The sequence below is a fragment of the Humulus lupulus genome, chromosome 6, assembly GCF_963169125.1.
Source record: "Humulus lupulus chromosome 6, drHumLupu1.1, whole genome shotgun sequence".
Taxonomy (NCBI): Eukaryota; Viridiplantae; Streptophyta; class Magnoliopsida; order Rosales; family Cannabaceae; genus Humulus; species Humulus lupulus.
In genome coordinates this window covers 8,870,782-8,889,138 of record NC_084798.1, presented here as the reverse complement: position 1 = coordinate 8,889,138, position 18,357 = coordinate 8,870,782, and the positions used below count along the sequence as shown (strand labels likewise).

Here is an 18,357-nt window from a genome sequence, read left to right as displayed (position 1 = left end):
GGTTGTTAGGCAAAACGATTTTGTTTTTATTTTAAATTGTTAGTTTTGTAAATTATTTGTAATTTTAGCTCATAAAACTTTGACCAAAATCGAGTTTATGGTTTTATTTGAACCATTTTACAAAACACAGGGTCCAAAAAGTTATTTGTCAAAATATAGGGTCCAAACAAATAATTAGATAAAACATAAGATCTAAAAACGTATAAACACTATCTTAAATAAGTCAAGACTTAAAAGTTGTTAATAATAAAGTCTAGAAGTTGATACTAAAATTAATAAGAATTTATATTTTTTTTAACTAAAACAACTTTTTTCTCTTAAATTCTCTCTTTTTGTTTCCACTCTTCTTTTAAATTTTATGATTTTCTCTTACTTGTTCAACAGGCCTTCATTTTATTAGTAAAAATAATAAATATATGTGTTGTCACTTTAAAAGTTAACATAACAAACAGGGTAGGTAACCATTTGGTATCTTGTGATTTTGCAAAGTATCATTTTAATACTCTCTGTTTTCAATAATGCTCATATGGTACTCTGTATTTTAAAATCGTACATATTTGGTACCCTAAACTCAAATTTAATTAATAAAATTTTACCAATTTAATCAAACAATTGTCAATTATGTAAATTCCAAATTTAAATTTAATTACTTAATTATAAATTACTGATGACAGTTTGATCATATTGACAAAATTTTATCTATCAAATCTGAGTCTAGGGTATCAAATATATATAATTTTAAAATACAAGGTACCATATAAGCATTATTGAAAACAGAATGTACCGAAATTATACTTTACAAAAACATAGGATACCAAATGAGTAAATTCCCTAACAAAAATAATGCATGAACAATTTTCTGGAAAAAGAATAGGCACATATATAATCTCAATTGCTGTATATCATTAACAAAGGTACAAAAAAAACCAAGTTTTTTCAAATCTGTTTACCAAAAGAAAAGTAAAAATAGTCTAATTTCTACTTCAAGAAAATGACTACACTAGAACTAAGAATACAAACAACATTGACAAAAAAGAATCAAGTCTTGCTAATGATGCATTTCCTATTACTTCCATTGCTTTTACAATCTCAAAATCTGATGATTCAGCTGCACAATAGATAGCATTCGAGCGGCTGTAGCGTCTCTCGAGTCAAAGAAAAACCAAAGCGAGCAATGCTGCCGGCATTAGAATCTGAAAGTTGGATATTTGAAGGTACGAGCTCCACGATCCCGGTGCAACCTCAGGCGAAAAAGCCGAGGGAGTTACGAATCCGCCATGGATACTTGAATTAGAACTATTTAAAAAAAAAACATTCATGTTTAGAGACAGAGATTTTTGGAACAATAAATAAAGGTTTCATACTATTTAGTAAGGTTTTGGGTTTCTCACCTTCCTGAAAATATACAATTTCCATAACCTGCAAGAAGTTTCCCACAAAGTAATAGTTAAGAGATAAAGCTCAAGAAAAATGTAAAATTTCTCAATAAGCTGAAAAGAGTGTTTCAATGGCATTAGTAGTGACAGTAACAAAGTGAACAAAATATGGTTCTTCTCTTCTTTCTAGGTTAGATTCATCTCTATTTCAATCCATCAAAGCACATATTTAGAATTTTAATTGTTCAACATTCCAATGTTGGAAAATATTTCTCTCAGGGAATTACAAATTATGTGTTCATTCTCCAGCAGAATAAACCCTGCAAGTTTCATAATTGCTATCAGATTATAAGCCTCTCAACATAAGCTGGCTCCACAAATGGAATAGCCAAGTGGGGTATCTGAACATAGTTATGATGATGAAATGTCTCAGCTCAATTCAAATTGTTCATCTTCCTTTCCTGCTAACTTATGCTAACAAATTATTGTGTAGTGAAAACTTACTTGGATCAACACTGCTTGTTGCGGCTGTGCCATCAAAGTCACATGTTCCGCCAGCACTCTGCATTCTTTGATAGTAATCGTTATATGCAAACGAAGCATGATTTTCAAGAGTGTTAGGGAAATAACACGGCCGACCAGATTGTATGGCGCTGCAGTTAGCTCGGCCTTGTCCACATGCCCAGTTTAAACCGTCTTGCAACTTATCAGAATCTGCATCAGATTTCGCCACACAGAAAACAACAGAACTGTTTCCAGTAACTTGACCAGAAGCCCCCAAAGTCAAAGGATAAACAGAAGTCCCATTCGTAAAAAGCACACCCCAATTTTTTTTCAGAAATAGGTCCAGGTCTCTTGTCCTCATTAAACAGTTCGTAAATGTATGTATTTATGGGCAACGTTGGGTGGCTCGGAGGACCTGAATTATTAAGAACACGTCGGATCAAGTTGTTATTGAAGGTCTCAGCATTATCTAGATTAGCATCAGGTTCCTTGGCTCCACCGAGCCATGGCCAACCAGCTTCGGTGACAACAACAGGGATCCCAGAAAAATTGGCAGCCTCCATGGCGTAATAGGTAGCATCCACCATTGCATCAAACATGCTATTATAGTGAAAAAGAGTGTTCGGATCAACAATCTGCTTGACCGAGGGAAGTGGCCGAAAAATAGCATAATCAATTGGGAAAATGCCATCCCCTTTCGTGTATCCATAATACGGATACGCGTTTAACATGTAATAGGAATTTGTGTTTTTCAGAAACTGAAGGATTTGGTAAAGAGTAGAGTTCCATGTAGGGTCAAAGGTGGCAGTGGAGGGAGGAAAAGCCTTGGGAATGATGTCCATGGAATGTGGAGTTGAGACTTTGACCTGAAAATTTAGGTTAGAAGCAACTAGAGCTTTGTGAAGGTAATTCATAGCAGAAACCAAAACTGGAGCAACATTAGGAATCACAGTAAGAACTTCGCTGCCAACGCCAATGGCGGTTATATTAGTTGAAGGCATGTAAGCTGCAACATTTTTATTAACCCATGTTGCGGCTGTTGATGCTGACTCTCCGATCCCAAGAACTTCCTCGTTCGTGACACCTACCATCACTTCTATTCCACTGCCTGCGAGAGCTTTCAGCAGTTGAGCATCGGCATTGTAAAGCCTTACATGTGTAAACTGATGTGCTTTTAGAATTGCAACAATATCTGTATCTGATGGAAGACTAAAAACATCGGTGCCAATGTTTACCCCCACAAATGCACCTACAATATATATACATAAACAAAGCATTTCATAAATCTTTTCGTTCGCAATAGCCCTTTCGAGCACTAGATGTCAACTGATAATGTTTTGAAGGATTGTGCCAACTCTACTTCAGTAGTTAATAAATTGATACTTCGATAATGTGTACACGTCCTGCGATATACCACACCTCGGGCTTTTTCAATGTATACACAAGGTTTTTGGAACATGTTCAGACAAGAATTTGATAGGATCACAAGATATAATGAACTTGTTATGTTACCTAGTACATTGGCGATGCCAACTAAGAGGAGAAACAGGCCGAGAAGCCATCTTCCAAGCATCATTCGACCTGGTAAAATAAAATTTGCCCAACACCTTAACTCCGAAGTTCTCCACTGACAATATCCCCCGAGACAGACAAAATTTCAACCGAAAGTTGTGTACAAAGTACTTGTATGTACTACAGAAATATTTGTGTGCTATGAAAAGTTATAAGATATAAATAGTACAATATGCTGCCATGAAAATGAAAACATCAATATAAAATAACTATAGTAATTTTGTAATAACATTTATAAAAACAATTTCTAAAAGAAAAAAAAAGAATTTTTCATTTCCCGATTTCTGTTTCTCTCTCCCATTTTTCCTCATCGCTCTACACCACTTCGCCATCACTCTCACAATCTGATGCTCTCCTTGGCATGGGTAAGTACTTCAACCAACAATTTTGATATTTTGGGAGGTTGATGAACCTTTTCACAACTTTGTTCTCAGAAGATCAACGAGGCTTCTTGACGAATTTGGTATATATTATGTTCTTTGACTTTAAAGTTTAAATTAATCACTATTCTCTGTTTATGTCATTTTACGTTTTGGATTTAGCGCATCAGAGTTTTGTTAATATAATATGGCAAGTAGCTAAATGCCTAACTATCCATAGTTCAATTTCACCATAGAGATTGAATTTTTAGTCATTGATATATTGCTCACAAGAGGCCTAGTTGCTCTGCTCTGCATTTCATTGTATCATATGTGTTAGATTGATTATTAATGATCGTCAGATTCTTGTTCGGGAGCACGAGGAAACAATTTCATTTTCCTTATTGGATTTTGATTGATATCCTTAAATGTAATTGAATTTAGTTTCATTGTTTGAATACTATAATTTTGATAAAATGTGAGCATGAGAAAGTTAGATTAAATAATAGGATTGGAAGTAGGTGTATTTTTGGGGAGTTCTTTGTTTAAGTTATATTCTGAAAATTGTTGTATTTACAGTGCAAGAAAACTGTTTGATAAAATATCTCAAAGACATAAATATAATATAGGATATGTAGCTGACACGGCTTTGTTAATATACAAAGTGATTGCTGCTAATTTAAGAAGTGGTTTTCAGCTTTGAGGTAAAGTGTCTTCAGTCTGTATTTTTTGTTTTACTGATATTACTTTACCTTTCTAAATCTAATTAATATTAGAGAGAGAGAGAGAGTTATGTATATAATGTATGCAAATATATATGACAGATTCTTAGTTTAGCTTTAGCATGGATTACAGAATCACTATATTTAATAAATAAATTCTTACTGCTTGTAATGAGTACACGACAATAATATATATTTTGGTGAGTAATTTTTCATCTTCTTTTTATTTATGGAGGAAGAAATGATTTTATTTCTCATGATCACATAATAGAAATTTGATTCTGAAGACTTGCTTTTTATCTGAACATCACTCACAACTTTTCTAAAGATTCCTGGCACAATATATGCAAGCCGGACTACTTCATTGATAACCTGTCCAATATTATGTATGTATATATACGTGCAGATGAATATAGCCCAGAAATGAAGCTATGGATTACCCAGAATCACTGGATGCTTTAAATAAAAGTAATAAAGTAATATATAATGTTACTCTATTTGTCTGAGATAATTGTTGGATTCTCTTAAATTTATTACTCTACTTTGTTTTATTTTGTTGAACCTTTGATCTCTTTCATTATCTAAATCAAGTCTCTAGTTATGATTATGTTTGATGGTTTTTATTCTTTGTTTCAATGCTCTCTTTGACTAGACGTTTTGGATTCTTAAATGCAAACTGCAATTAAATTATTCTGAAAAGATGTATTTATCCAAATCAAGTCTCTAGTTATGTTACAATTGGTTTCCTCTTTCTAAGTCTCTAGTACCTACCAAGCTATGAAAAAAGGCTCAAAATTAATGAGTTCGGACTAGTACTGTCAATCCAATATTTCTATAGAAGATTTTGTTAGTTGACAACTAATAGGGCTAAGATTTTATCAAGCAATTCAGACATATATAGCTAGTTCAAGATATTACATTGGCAGTATGAAGACAATAGCTTATGTTTAATTAAGCTATCTATGGCATAGAAACTAGATAACATTATATGTATCTTTCATGTTTTGATAAATATTAGTAAATCGTTGGTATAGTTTACCTTGTTAGACTTTTGTTATTTATATTGTATTCCCTGCATTGCATACATTCAATAGAGTTTATTTCCAAACTTTAATGGTAATGCTAACTCTCTTCTTTTATGATGAAATTATGTAAAAGTGCATGTATGCTGAAGTTACATATGGATTCTAAAAAGGAGCCATATAGCTAGCAATATTCTAGTGTTCTCTGTGAGTGTGAATCTTTTTTACATTACTTCTCTTTGATGATAAAAAATCTGTTTGTTTTGGTTGTCTACACCAGAATCTAGCTAGGTAGTCAAAATATGAAATGCCATTATACCAAGAATAAAATAAAAAAGTTAAGTGGAATATTACTTTTCTCATTAAGTAACTTCTGAATTTTGTTTAATTATATATAATAGATAAGGAAGATTTTTGGATAATGCGCCAAACACAGCAGTGGTCATCTTGAATCACCATATATGCGAAAGTCATCTTGAAGGAAAAATAAACTCCTCTTGTATTATTATTCTTTTAAAGAGACGCATTTATGAAATCCATGTTATACTCATTTCCATTATGCTTATTGGTTAAGAAGATAACATGTGAGTTTTGTTTTCTTATTGTATTTTTTTTAGGTATAATTAGTATCAAAGATAGTGTTGGAAGTGTTACTGCTTGGCTCGCCGACAAAGTTATAATGAGGTAAAGATCTTTACTTGTAATAATTATCTCACTTTAAATTCTCAATATGATCAAAGTTGTAGTGCTTCTGCTGGTGCTAGCCACGCGTCATGTATGGAGTAAGAGCAGTAGTATGGATGGACCAAGCGAAGACAACTCTCAAGTTCATCATTGCATAGAGAAGGAAAAACAAGCTCTTCTCAGCTTGAAGCAAGGCTTTGTTGATCCACACAGCTTTCTATCTTCATGGACAAGCAGCCAAAAAGACTGTTGTACATGGAAAGGAATCAGGTGTGATAACTTAACTCATCATATTATTATGCTTAATCTTCGTCCAAACATAGTATACGGAGAAGAATACAATACTATTGCACCTGGGTTCCATCCAACGGGGCACAATAATTATATGGTCCTATTCCAAATTGGTTTGTTACATGGAATTCAATATTTGCTTTTGGGGCACAATAATTTCTTTGGAAATCTTCCTTCATCCTTACAAAATTGTACGCAACTTAAGGTTCTTGATGTCGAGGATAATAATCTTGAAGGAAATATACCAATTTGGATTGGGAAAAGACTAACAAATTTGATTTTCTTTCGACTAAAATCAAATAATCTTTTTGGAGCCATACCATCAAAGCTATGCCATCTTCAATCTGTTCAAATATTTGACATTTCCATGAATAATATAGGTGGACATATTCCTTCATGCATAAAAAATTTCTCCTAGATGATAGATAAAAGAGACATTTTTCAAGTAACATGCAGATACATGTTAACTTAGATGATAATACTGGTCTAAACTATGACATGGATACATTTATTATGTGGAAAGGAGTCAACTGCCAATTCAAAGAGATTCTGAGATTAATAAATCTAGTTGATCTATCAAGTAATAAATTGAATGGAAAAATTCCCGAGGAGTTAACAAATCTTGTTGAATTGATTGAACTGAACATTTCAAAGAATAATTTGAGTGGAGCTATCCCAGCGGATATTGGGAACTTGAAGAAGTTAGAGTCACTAGATTTATCACACAACAAATTTTCTAGTGTAATTCCAACAAGCTTGGCCAGTTTATCTTTTTTGTCTTTCTTAGATTTGTCAAATAACAAATTATCAGGAAAAAATCCTATTGGCACTCAACTACAAAGTTTTGATGCTTTGATGTACACCGATAATGATGGATTGTGTGGACGTCCACTGGCAAATTCATGTCTTGGAGATGAGTCACCAAATTATCATCAAGATCATTCAAGTTTTGTTGTAAATGAAGAATGGTTTGACATGTCAGGGCTTCATATGGGAATTGGAGTTGGATTTGTAGTTGGATTTGCTGGAGTTTGTGGTATTTTATTGCTTAATACTTCAGGGAGACTTGCCTTCTTCAATTTTGTTGATTCTTTTGGAGATTGTTTATATGTGATAATTTGTGTCAAAATGACTTTATTGAAGAGAAGGCTTTCTAAGTAGCAGGTAATTAATTTTTAATAATTTTTCACAAACATTTCAGTAGTTAAGATGAATTTAACTATTTTTAGTTATATATCAATTCTTTTTCTCCCCTACATAATTTTGTTTCCATGTTTTGTTTCTCAGAAATCTATTATGAAAAGCTTATTCATCAACTGGTGGTGTCTATCAAATGTCACAAGGTGGAGGTTTGCATTTCAAGTAGTACTAATGGATACTCCTCCATGAAGTTCATCAATTACAATGGCTCCGAAATTCTCTTCTTTTTGTAATTGTATTTTTATCTTTTCAAGTTACATAATAAAAATTCTCTTTATTTTTAACTTCGTTCGTGAATTTAGTGTTCAAATTGATGTTTATGCTCTATTTTATCAAAGGTAGATTTTATACAATTCCTAAACTGAAAATATGTTCTTCGCAAAGTTTTTATTTTACTTTGCTACAACATAATTAGTTGGATTTAAAATGTGGCTTATTTCTTCTCTTTTGAACTTTCAAAAAATAATAATACTATATTTATGGATTTAAAGTTTGCATTCGAAGTAGTACTTATGGATAGAAATCTATATTCACGATATGTAGTTGGTTTTGTCTAATCGTCTAACTATCTCAGCAATTCTTGAATACGATTTTAAAACTTATGTGTTTGGATAGAAATCTAACTTTACCGAAAATATGAGTTATTGATATTTTTAAATGTTAATATTATAAATATTTAGTGGCATTTTACATTTGCTATTTTAGTGCTATTAAAAGTTAAAGTATTGTCACTAAATTAAATTATTTTTAGGGGCAATTTAAAATATCAATTAATTATAATTAGTAATAATTTTTAAATTTCACTAAATCATTTGTTATTTATTTATTTTTATAATCATAAAATAATTTTAGTGATATTTAAAAAATGCTAATAAGTTACAGTACTTACATTTTTTTAAAAATGTCATCGAAAAATATTTTTATAATATATAATTTGTTTCAATTAAAATTTTTTTAGGCATGTCAGTGAAATTTTTTTCATATATTAAACGGAATATAATCATTTAATAACTTAAATTTTATTGAAATGTAACTTTGGTAACCTTTAATACCAAATTTTTTTATCAAGTACCTGTATAAATAACATCAGGAAAAAAAATAGTACCTTTTATTTGTTTTGATGCTTTAAAAAGATAAATAATAGTTTTAAAAAGATAATGAAAACATATTATATATTAAAATAATAGTGACTAAACTCAAAACAAGGCAGGCAGTGGCAGAGGCAGTGGGTATTCTCTTACGAAGAAGAAGAAGAAGAAGAAGAAGAAGAAGAACAGAGGCACCCACCTGGGTTTGCGAAAGAGGCCACCGGACACCAAATCCATCGCCACCGAGTAGACTTCTTCAGTAGGTTAGTGGGTGTTTTCCTTTTTTCCCCTTCTCTGTAGCATGCATGTGTTTTTGGTGCTTTCTTTATGGTGTCTGGGTATTGATTTTGTGGAATCATGACTTTGAATGTGAGAGTAATTATTTTTTGTATGAGTAAACAGAAAGTTCATGTTATTTATTTGATTTTTTTCTTCTGTGTTTGTGTTTACTTGTGCATTGGAGCAGGGGTGAAACTGCATAGGTACAATGCCCCTGTTGCTCCAGAATTTGATACACAGGAATATCAGTTGGCAGGTTAATTTCAACCAATATGACCTGGCATCTCGGTGGAAATTTCACCACAGGAGCATCATCAAATGTTGTCCCGAGAAGGCAAAAATATACAACTTGTGAGATGAGCATAATTGAAGCAAACGAGGAATCTCTGTCAATTCCAACAGATGAGCATAGTTGAAGCAAATGAGGAATCTTTGACAAACTATTGTGGCAATAGGTTACAACCTAAACAATACAAGACAGCATAAATTAAGATGAAATACACAAACTGAGAGGATCGATCGTCCTATGAAGTACGTACATACACATAGACAAATACATGTTATCTGTAGATATCTTTATTAGTTGGTCCACTTCATGATGCTCTTCTTCAGTCTCCCAATTTTGACTTCTACTCTCACATGAATCCAATCCATGGTGTTTTCCGTGAAACGAAAAAAAGCATGCCTCCAGTTTCTGTTGAAAACCAGACTCCCAATTACTCCCCATAATCCTGCTGCATATCCAAGTGTTACCACACAGTAAAACCATATTCTTTCGATCCTACTTTCTTTGTAGTCATCATCATCTTCGTGGGCATTTTTTCTCCGATCATCATCTCCAGAACAATTCTTTGGCAATGGGTCTCCACACAGTTCATCGTTGCCAGCATAGATATTTGGATCATTCAGTGTTTGAAGTTGAGGTCCTGTTGGAATTTTGCCTGACAGATTGTTGTAAGACAAGTCGAGCTTGTTTAGTGACATCAAATTGGCCATACTTTGGGGAATTGCACCAACAAGTTTGTTGTTTGAAAGGTCAAGAGACTCCAAGGACTTCAACTCTTCAATATTGTTAGGAATATTGCCTGACAAATGATTATGGGACAAATTCAAACCACGCAAGGCAGATAGTACACATAGCTCTTCTGGAATTATCCCAACTAGCTTATTGCTTGAGAGGTCCAAATTATCAAGAAGTAGCAGTGTTTTTGTATACTCTAAGTCTCTTCCTTTTATCACTTGTGAAACCTTCGCATCAGCCATACTTCCATTCACTTGTGGATAATCTTTTACCATCATTCCAGTGAGTTTGGCAAAGCAATGAGGAATTTCTCCTCTCAAATTGTTATTTGCAAGGTCTAAAATGCTCAGTGCCAAGAGCTTGCAAAAATTTAAAGGGATACTTCCACTAAACATATTCTTGCGTAACCTCAAAATTCTTATGTTCCGGAAGCTATGTCCTCCAATCCAAGTTGGTAGAGGTCCAGAAAAATTATTATCACCAAGATCAAGAATCTTCATTTGAGAGCAACTCCTCAAGGCCAAAGGAAGTTCCCCATTAAAGTTATTATTATTCATATGCAATCGCATCAGTTGTGATAAGTTCCCCATTGAGCTTGGAATAGTCCCTGACAAATTATTGTATGAAAGATTGATGACATCCACGGATTGGCTCCCTCTCCAACAATTAGGCAATATCCCAGAAAGCTTGTTTCTCGAAAGATCTAATTCGAGCAAATCATTTTGCTCGCATAATGACTCTGGAAGTGAACCATTTATCTGATTGTTGCCGAGATATAGTTGCCACAGAAAAGACAAAGAACCAATATTCATAGGAAGGTGCCCGCTGATTTGGTTCATAGAGAGATCCAGAGAGTGGATGCTTGACATGTTCTGAAGCCATTTTGGAAATGTTCCAATAATATTAGCATTTGAGAGATTCAAGTGAACGACATTCCTTTGTGTCTGAAGCCATTGGGGGACTCCATGAGACCCTACAACTTTGCAAGAAGCCATGTTGATTTCATAGAGACTAAAAGGAGGGATCCAATTTGAATTAACTTGGCACGAGAAATTGTTGGAATCAATGACCAACGCTACCAACCTTGTAAGGTTAGCAAAGTGATCCTCAGATACAATACCTTCCAATAAATTTGATGAGATATCCAAGGATTGTAGGGATTCTAATTTTCCAATTGATTTAGGCAAGCTTCCATTTAATTGATTTCTAGAAAGATCTATACCCCTCACCAATGACAACTTTCCCAATGTTTTTGGAATGACCCCATTCAAATTGTTATATGACAGGTGTAACCTTTTTAAGACTGACAATTTTCCCAATGTTTCTGGAATGACCCCATTCAAATTATTATGTGACAGATCTAACCATTTTAAGGCTGACAATCTCCCGATTGTTTTTGGAATAATCCCAGTCAATTCATTGTCTGAAAGATGAATTCTTCTCAAACTCGACAATCTTCCCAAAGATTCTGGAATTGACCCTATTAATTGATTGAAGGATAGATCTAATACTTTCAAAAATGAAAGTCTTCCAAGTGATGATGGTATTGGACCATGAAATAAATTCTGGGCAAGGTCAAGGTACCATGAAAATTTTAGTTGCTCTGACCAATCAGGCAAAGGACCACCCATTTCGTTACCTCCTAAACTTAATATCTCTAGATTATATTTGACACATTTTCTTGAATTTTGATGAGGCTCTAACACTTCTCTAATTTTGTTATATGACAAATCTAATAACTTCAAGGAACAAGCATTATTTATTATGTAAAGCAAGCCACCTTCTCCTTCAAAGCTATCATAATTATTCCCTCTAAGATTAAGGTAAACGAGGCTCTTAAGATCACCCAACCAGGTTGGAATTGAGGAACTAGTAGCATAGAATGTGGACGAAAGGTCAAGTACTTCAAGAGAAGTCATATTTTTTAGATCATTAAGAATTGATCTTCCAAGATGATTATCGGAAAGGTCTAGGTATCGAACACTAGCAGAGAAGGTGGAATTGATCGAACGCCAAGGAAAATTGACCATATTTAGACTGCAATCATATAGGTTGATATGTGACAGAGAAGGAAGGTTGGTAAGTACCTGCATTAAATCTGATGCATTCGAACAATTTACCGAATTCATATCAAGGTATTGGAGAGACAAAAGATTTGAAGCCCACTGGAAAGTACGAGTACTAACATCATAAAGACCTTGAAGATCAAGCACTTGCAAGCTAGTAAGATTTGCAAATTGAAGAGAAATCAATCCACCAAAATGTGCATGAGACAGATTTAGATACTTTAGATTCTTCATTGAGCCAAAGAAGTTGGGAATCTTGCTATAACTGAAGTTGTTTCCGCTGAGATCCAAGTAGTTGAGATGTTGCAACTCCAACAAATTAGAGCTCAACTCATTAGCTTGTAAGTCAGGCTGATGATCATAATCTTCATAATAATCATCAATGGGTTCATAATAACAGTCATATTCAGGATTTGAATATGAATATGGGAAATCCATTGATGAGGATCTGAGATGAAGCTTGACAACATGACCCGTGGTTTCATTACAGGCTACTCCTTTCCACTGGCAGCAATCTTGACCTTGCCAGGAGGACAACTTGTGTGAAGGATCTTGAAAGCTTTGTTTCAAGTTTAGGAGAGCTTGTCTCTCTTTTTCGATGCAGCCAAAGGTAATACCACTCATATTTGATATGCATGCACAGAGAAGAACCAGGAACAATAACATTTCTGTGCTACGATGCCTCCCCATGCTTTATCCAAAAGAGGCTTTCACTTGGTCTCTGGTACAAAAATATATTTATATGTATATGGACTAATTAACATATGTATAATCCAAAACAGGCTTTCACTTGGTCTCTGTGCTACAAAACAGTGCATAATATAGACTTGTTTGCCAAAAGTTATGACTAATAAATAAATGATAGTGTAATAGTGCCAAATTATATTAGGACTTTTCGGTAAATCAAATAAGAACAAAAACTAAAAATGTCAAAAATACATGTACATCTGTTTTGCTTTTAATATCTCTTTCTCTATAAAAAAAATGTACTTAACAGATTGAATATACATTTAAAACTAATTAATAATATAATAATTTAAATTTTTAGTAATTATATTAATATAATTCAGTTATTATAAATATTATCATTATTATAATTTTTAATACAAAACAAAATATTTAATAATTATATTGATATAAATTCATATGTTATAAATTATTATTATTATATATAATACAAAATAAAAAAATTAATACGACAGCATAAATATTTAGTAATTATAAAATTAATATAAATTAAATATTATTATTATAATAATATTTAACACAAAACTAGATAGTTAATAAATAAACCTTTATAATATTAATATAAATTCAAATGTATAAAATATTGTTATTATAACAATATATAATACATAATCTTAATTTTTATAAAATTTTGATAAAATAAATATTTAGTAATTAGATTAATATAAATTTAATTGTTATAAAATATAATTATTATAATAATATATAATACATAATACATAATCTTAATTTTTATTAAAAAAAAATTTCATTTGTATTTAAAAGGAAAACATGCTATTTTTTTATTACTTAATCTAACTTATATAAATATATATTCATATTAAATGACAATAAACATTATAAATACATTATATATTGGTGCCATGTGTGTAGAAATAAAATGACTGTATAACTATATAAAAAATTATAATAACATTTCTCTTCTATCAAGAATAAACAAGTTTTTCCTCCATTCACTGAAGTGTACGCTTTAAATAATATCATAAATATTTTGTACCTTGAATAGGATAGTTTGTCATCTAAAAAGCTATCATATTATTAAAATTAACCAAACGTACATTGCATGTTGCTTGCACCTAATAAAATTATAATACAAAAGAATTGAATAATTTTCATTTATTTAATATGATTATTTGAATATAACATGTGAAATTATGCATCAGGTATATACTTTTGTTTTTATAGAGTATACATGTATTACCATTTATTATTAATAATATTCATTTTGTATCCTTAATTTTAAAAATTAGTTAAAATAGTACCTTTCGTTTGAATTTTGTCTGCAAATTTTTCAAAAAATTTATTTTGGATTTGGTTTACTTTAGTTTTAAGTATAAATCTAATTAATTATTTAGTTTAATTAAGTTTTAATTATTTTTATATTTTTGTTAAAATATGGTTTTTATTATATTATAATTTTTTTAAAAAAAGTATAAGATGGAACAATTAGAACATGCACATGTCAATATATTTTTTCAAATCAATTAATTACTTATAACAGAACTAATTTGGTCATATTGAAAAGTTGTTGACCAAATTTTAAATTTGTGAAAATTATTGATAATAGAGAGTACCAAAATTATACTTTCTAAAAAATAATGAATACCATGTGAATACATACTCATAAAATATTAATGTACATGTAATTTTCAATTGAAAAAAAATGATATTCTCTCCCTCAACTAAAAGGCACCTATTTTATAATATAGGGTAGACTATTTTATATTTTGAGTAGTGTTGGAGTTGGAGACCACATAGCAATGCCTAATAACAATGCTTTTTATAATATAAAGACCCAAAATGTCAAAAATACACATGCTTTCTGTTTTCAATATATATAGCAAAAAATATTAACTTCATAAGGAGAAGGCATTAAAATGAGGACGTTTCCAAATAATCTCTACTTAGTTTACTTGATTGAGATATAAAATATTCTTAACTTCTTATTATTCTTTACCTAATTACAATATTATGTTTGAACCATCTGATCTTTTATATGTAAATATTAGACAAGACACTCTAAAAGTGTAAATAACACTTTATAATCTTCGGTCGTAAAACTTCAATATGAAACATATCAAAATCCAAATGTAAATTGCGTAAAAATGTAACATGTTGAATTGCTTTGAACTGTTCTAAGGAAAAAATTCAATTGCTATTTATAGATGTAAGAAGATATATATACACAATCCAAATGCTGAATAAAACTGTAATGATGATCGAAAATAGAGATCGTACCTTCAGCCAAATGACCTGAAAACTCAATGTTATAGACGCTCTTTTTCTTTCTTCTATGTTCTTCTAAGTTCTCTAACACTCTTATAATAGTTGTTATGTTATAACTTTCTGAATTGAGTGACTGAACCTAGCAAAGAAAACACACTATTTATAACCAAGCTTTCCATTGGAACTTTTGGAGTCGTTCCCACTTGAAATGAGATACATTATTAATTGAATACATGTTTTTCCAGGAAATTACATTGAGACATAATTCTTTAATAATATTTTAATGACAAAAAAATGTTTGGACCACCTGTTTTTGGAAAATAAAAGGCTTTGGTTACTTCTCTCACTTGGTCCATACATTTGATATTATCCGTCATGGTAGACTAATTTATTTGTCAAAACACGTTAATTAGATTATATCTTCTTTATGAATTGACACCATTTATGGTCTTTTAAAGTGACAGGCCATGCATAGTGTATCACTCTAAAAAAAAATATATATATCTAGGAAGGTGAGTGATATGATCAACCTCCCATTTCAACTTTTTAGTCAACATCCGTCTCTAAAAACACATGCTCGAGTATTTATTTCTAAAAAAATTTCATGGTAATGTTTGTTGTAGTTACAACATCCTTTCTGTAAATTTTCGAAAAATTCTGAATAATTTACGGTGCCAAAAACAGAATTCTTAATATTTATTGATATTCTTGTATTTATCACGTGTGTTCAAAAAAATAAAAATAAACCTATTTTAATTCATTAAAAATTGGTATAGACATAATTGATAAATAAAAACTATTTTAATTAATGAAAAAAAACATGTGTTTTTAAATCTAAATATATATAAAATTAAATCATAAATCTTGATGCTCAAGTGGATTGGTTAAAGGTGATCCATTATGACAATTATTTTATGGGGGCTTCACTTTAAGCCCTATCGGTGGGACTCTTAGTGTTTCTCGACCCGTGAACAGTTTTTGGCACAATTTTTTTTTATGACCGTGTATATTATAGCTATTTAGAGCATCTTGCAAATTTTCAGAAAATTTCGAATAGTTTACAGTACTGAAAACTAGGTTCAAACATTTTGATTTCCACACGCATAAAAAAATATTTTGTTGGATATTAAACATTTTGGGTGTTTGGATACCTTATTTAGGCTTAAAGCTGCTAATGCAGTGGCTGCTAAATATGGTTTAAAAGTAAACCAATTAAAAAGAAAGAGTTTCCTCTTGTCCATCATCCTTTCTTTGTACTTTTGTGTTTTGTGCGTTGGTTTATTATAACTGTGTAGGTCTGCTATTTTCTTTTCTATTCTAATTATTTGTTTTTATTTTCATATATGTATAACTATAGCATTGTTGAAGATAGCGTGACAAATGGTTTGACATGAAATATTTTCATATGAGAATTGGAGTTGGATTTGTTATAGTTTGTGGCAACATTTTGCTCATAATATCTTGGAGAATTGCCTATTCAAGTTATTAAATAGTATGGGAGACTGGCTTTATGTGGCAAATTCGATCAAAAATGACCAAAATTGAAGAGAATATTTTCAAGTTAATTATAGAAGGTAATTAGCTTCATGTGACCCTTTTCTTTTTCGATCGGTCTTATCTTTTTCTGTTACAACTCACACCATATGTTAGTCTAGATTGCCACACACGCTTTACGTGCATGTTACTGTGTAAATTAACTAATTTTCAAAAAAGAGTTTGCTTTTAATTAAGTTTGTTATTAAATAGTTCATATATATATATATAAATTTAATTGGACTGAGTAATGAATTTTCAACATCATTCACAAATAAATGCTCAAATTATTATAGAGGAATAGTTCACTGTGATTGTCACCGTTTTTTCTCTCTTCCCCGGCCCCATTCCCAAGTTGTCACTTTGAATATTAGTAATAAAGAAATTTCTTAGAAAGATATACATCATGTTGTCACTTTATTATAAAGTCTTTGGAGAAATATTACTGTGTATTAATTGGAAGTTAGAGGTAATTAATTAATACGAGACTATATGAGAATTTTAAAAATTTAATCTCTAACTAGATAGAATTGTATGGATGAGAATTTTTAATATATATATATATATAGAGAGAGAATACTTTTACAGTGTATATCTTAACCGGTGCATATTTTATATAGAAAACTATATTTATATAATTTTCATTCATTTCAATCAAAGATCGATTAGTATCTATTTAGCATTTGCATTTTATTGTAATTACTCGAGATATAATGAGAACAAAAAACACGACTTTTCAAGTCATTATATATGTTATTATTATATGAGAAAAGTCTTTCTTTTTAAGACTCTCCAAGTTATTTATTTATTTTACTTAAATATTATGTCTAAAATTATACTTTTCTTTGCCTTGCAAATGGGTGAGACATTGTTGGCCCACATAGATATGAATTCGTCAAATAGCTCATATATAAATTTAATCGGAGAATAAAAGAATTATTGTTTTCAATATCATAAATTAATAATTGACTATCATCGTCACACTAATTTCCGTCTTCTTTTCTATGGACTAGTTCATACATAAACTAGTTCATATACATAAAGTTAAAGACCTTTACTACTAAAAAAAAAGGTAATTTGATTAATATTTAATTAATAAATAAAGTAATTAATACTAACTATGACTACTGTATGATCGTGTTCCCTGAATGATTCACGATGTTAAAAATCTCCCCCCCCCCTCCGACTATGCGTGTTACTAAAATATTGGACTTCTGTTAGATTCTGTCCTATATGTGACTGATGGATTGATGACGTAGCATTTTGTCTGGTTATGTGGCAGTGACATGTGTAGAACAATTATCAATTTTTCCCCCGAACTTTGACTACTACCAAATTATACTCCTTTTATAAAAAAATATTTATTTTTTCTTAAAAATAATAACTAAATCTTTAATAAATAAAAAATTTAATTATCAACAAATAATTCTTTTTTACTTTTTCTTTTACAACATTAATTAAAACTATTTTAGAATCAACATTTAAAATAAATACTAAAACAAAGAAAAAACTTTTAATTGAAGAAGTGGACGAAAAACTTAAATAAATAAATAAAAATTTTAATTTAAGAGGAGAAGGACAAAGAGGAAAAACTTTGTTTTATGATTTATTTTTTAATTTTTATATTAAAATAGATTAATTTTATATTGTAAAATAAAGAAAAAGTA

General features: G+C 30.8%; 1 protein-coding gene, 1 long non-coding RNA gene and 1 pseudogene across 2 annotated transcripts; 1 reads left to right on the top strand and 2 right to left on the bottom strand.

Moving 5' to 3' along the window:
- Window positions 1–899: 899 nt before the first annotated feature.
- On the bottom strand, window positions 900–3,510 carry LOC133781598 (glucan endo-1,3-beta-glucosidase 4-like; annotated as a pseudogene).
- Window positions 3,511–4,665: 1,155 nt separating this feature from the next.
- On the top strand, window positions 4,666–8,223 carry LOC133781597 (uncharacterized). The gene is made up of 4 exons (XR_009870164.1): window positions 4,666–5,001; window positions 6,173–6,239; window positions 6,302–7,694; window positions 7,835–8,223. It is a non-coding gene; the product is annotated as an uncharacterized LOC133781597 (long non-coding RNA).
- Window positions 8,224–8,967: 744 nt separating this feature from the next.
- LOC133784648 (receptor-like protein EIX2) lies at window positions 8,968–12,622 on the bottom strand. The gene is made up of 3 exons (XM_062223940.1): window positions 9,737–12,622; window positions 9,269–9,560; window positions 8,968–9,152 (listed from the first exon to the last, which is right to left on the bottom strand). The coding sequence occupies exons 1-3, from the start codon at window positions 12,620–12,622 to the stop codon at window positions 8,968–8,970; spliced, it is 3,363 nt and encodes a 1,120-aa protein (XP_062079924.1).
- Window positions 12,623–18,357: the final 5,735 nt, after the last annotated feature.